This window comes from Arachis ipaensis, chromosome B07, assembly GCF_000816755.2.
Source record: "Arachis ipaensis cultivar K30076 chromosome B07, Araip1.1, whole genome shotgun sequence".
NCBI lineage: Eukaryota > Viridiplantae > Streptophyta > Magnoliopsida > Fabales > Fabaceae > Arachis > Arachis ipaensis.
Window position 1 is genome coordinate 15,582,795 of NC_029791.2, and position 1,867 is coordinate 15,584,661.

General features: G+C 35.6%; 1 protein-coding gene across 1 annotated transcript in view; it reads left to right on the forward strand.

The window, feature by feature from the left end:
• LOC107606779 overlaps positions 1-1,424 on the forward strand; it is a 7,908-nt gene extending 6,484 nt beyond the window's left edge. Inside the window, exons 2-3 of the mRNA XM_016308798.2 lie at positions 911-1,000; positions 1,380-1,424. Of these exons, the coding sequence (XP_016164284.1) occupies positions 911-1,000; positions 1,380-1,424 (135 nt within the window). The remainder of the gene's footprint in view (positions 1-910; positions 1,001-1,379) is intronic.

Here is a 1,867-nt window from a genome sequence, read left to right on the forward strand (position 1 = left end):
AATTTAAACAAATCTAAAAAAGACTTACCAGGTGGGGAATTTCTCACTTCATTGCGGCCTCTAGTCAAATATATACATCAATTTTCATTATAACAAGCAAAACCACATCCTCGTACTCAAATTTAATTCACACATATGCATTTATATTATTCAACAACAATTACAATTCATAAATCAAGATTAATTAATCATAACAATCACAATTTTCATTCAATTATATCCTAGCGGCAATTAACTTAAGCATTAATAATTAATTTTAGTGTTTGATTTAGATGTGCCATGTCATACACAAAACTTTAGGGACGGTAACTTATTGTATTGAATAACATGAAAAGAAAAAATTCTCACCTCACAATGCTTTTAAATGAGGACAATTCTATGGTACTGAAGGAGAAAATGTTCTTCACCTATGCCCATGTCCCAGTGAGAAAAATTTCGAGGAGAAATCAAATAAAAGAACATAAGATGAGAAGACACCACATCCAACTCAAAACCTTAAAGTGTTAAGTTAATAGGTCTCTCATCTTATAAACTCCTCACTCTTTCTTGTTTTTTTTAATGTGGGACTAATTTTTATACTCTTCATACTTGCTACTTAACAATCTCCCCCTCTCCACCACATATGAGTATCTGTCCCTCACACCGCTGCACCACACCACGGGACACGTCGTCCGGATCACCTTTGCCGTGAAGACTTTCGATGTTTCACTTTGAATACTCCTTAAACTACCAGATCGATTAACCATCGGCTCAGATACCACTTGTTGAGCTACCGTGGGGAGCTCTCGAACACTGGAAAGACTTCGGGGAGAACTAAGTGAGAGAACATAAGATGAGAAGATACCAAATCCAAATCAAAATCTCAAGGTGTCAAGTTAATGTATTTCTCATCTTTTAAACTCCTCAGTAGCTAGCGGAGGTGGCGGAGCAGGAGGTAGCGGAGGGGATGAAAGAGGTAGTGGAAGAGGCGATAGAGGCAGCACATGAGGCTGTGAGTGTAGTAAGTCTACATGCATGAAGGTCTGTCCTGTAAGAGGGGAAGGAGACTCTGTGCTGAAAACTACCATTGCTCTGCTACAAGGTGTGAAAATCAGGAAGGTGGCTGGTTCAAAAAACGATTTTTTTGTTAGTGTATTTTTTCAGTCTTTGACAACTCCAAAATATGCGAATGCTTTGCTGTAGGGATTGTTTGCTATGCCACTCGTTGTTCTTGCGTTCATACAACCTGTGATAATCATAAAGAAGAACAACTAAAAAAAAGGCTAGAAATACTTGATCTTCTACGCTTATGGTATTTTTTTTTATTTATTTGTTTCTTTTTATTTGGTGCATGTTGATGAACAATAAACTAATAAGATGATGATGTGTGCATTGTGCAGGCTGTCAGTGGGTCGCAGTTACTATCAATGGGTAACTCTTCTTGATGGCGTAAATCTTTGTAGTGGATCAATCTTTGTAGTTGATCAACTTTGCTCGGTCTGAAATGAAGAAGCTCCAATGCTGCACAAATAGAAGAGAAGAGTTTTTAAATTATTAGGTAGAAGAAGAAGAAGAGGAAGAAAGAAGAACTAGTCATTAGTAATACTATCAATGGGTAACTCTTCTTGACGGCGTAAATCTTTGTAGTGGATCACAGAGGTATTTTAGGCCTTTAGGAGTATAATTGGTATTTAATAAAAATATTAAAGATAATTGGGTCATAGAAAAATATTATGATCAATCGGATAAAATTTTGATGCTAAATAAGGTTAAATAGAAAAAATTAGAGCACTTAAGAGTAAAATTATAATTTTGAAAATATTACGACATACAAGTAGGTTTGCAAGATTAAACAAAGTAAATAAAAAAGACTACAAAGTAAGAGGAC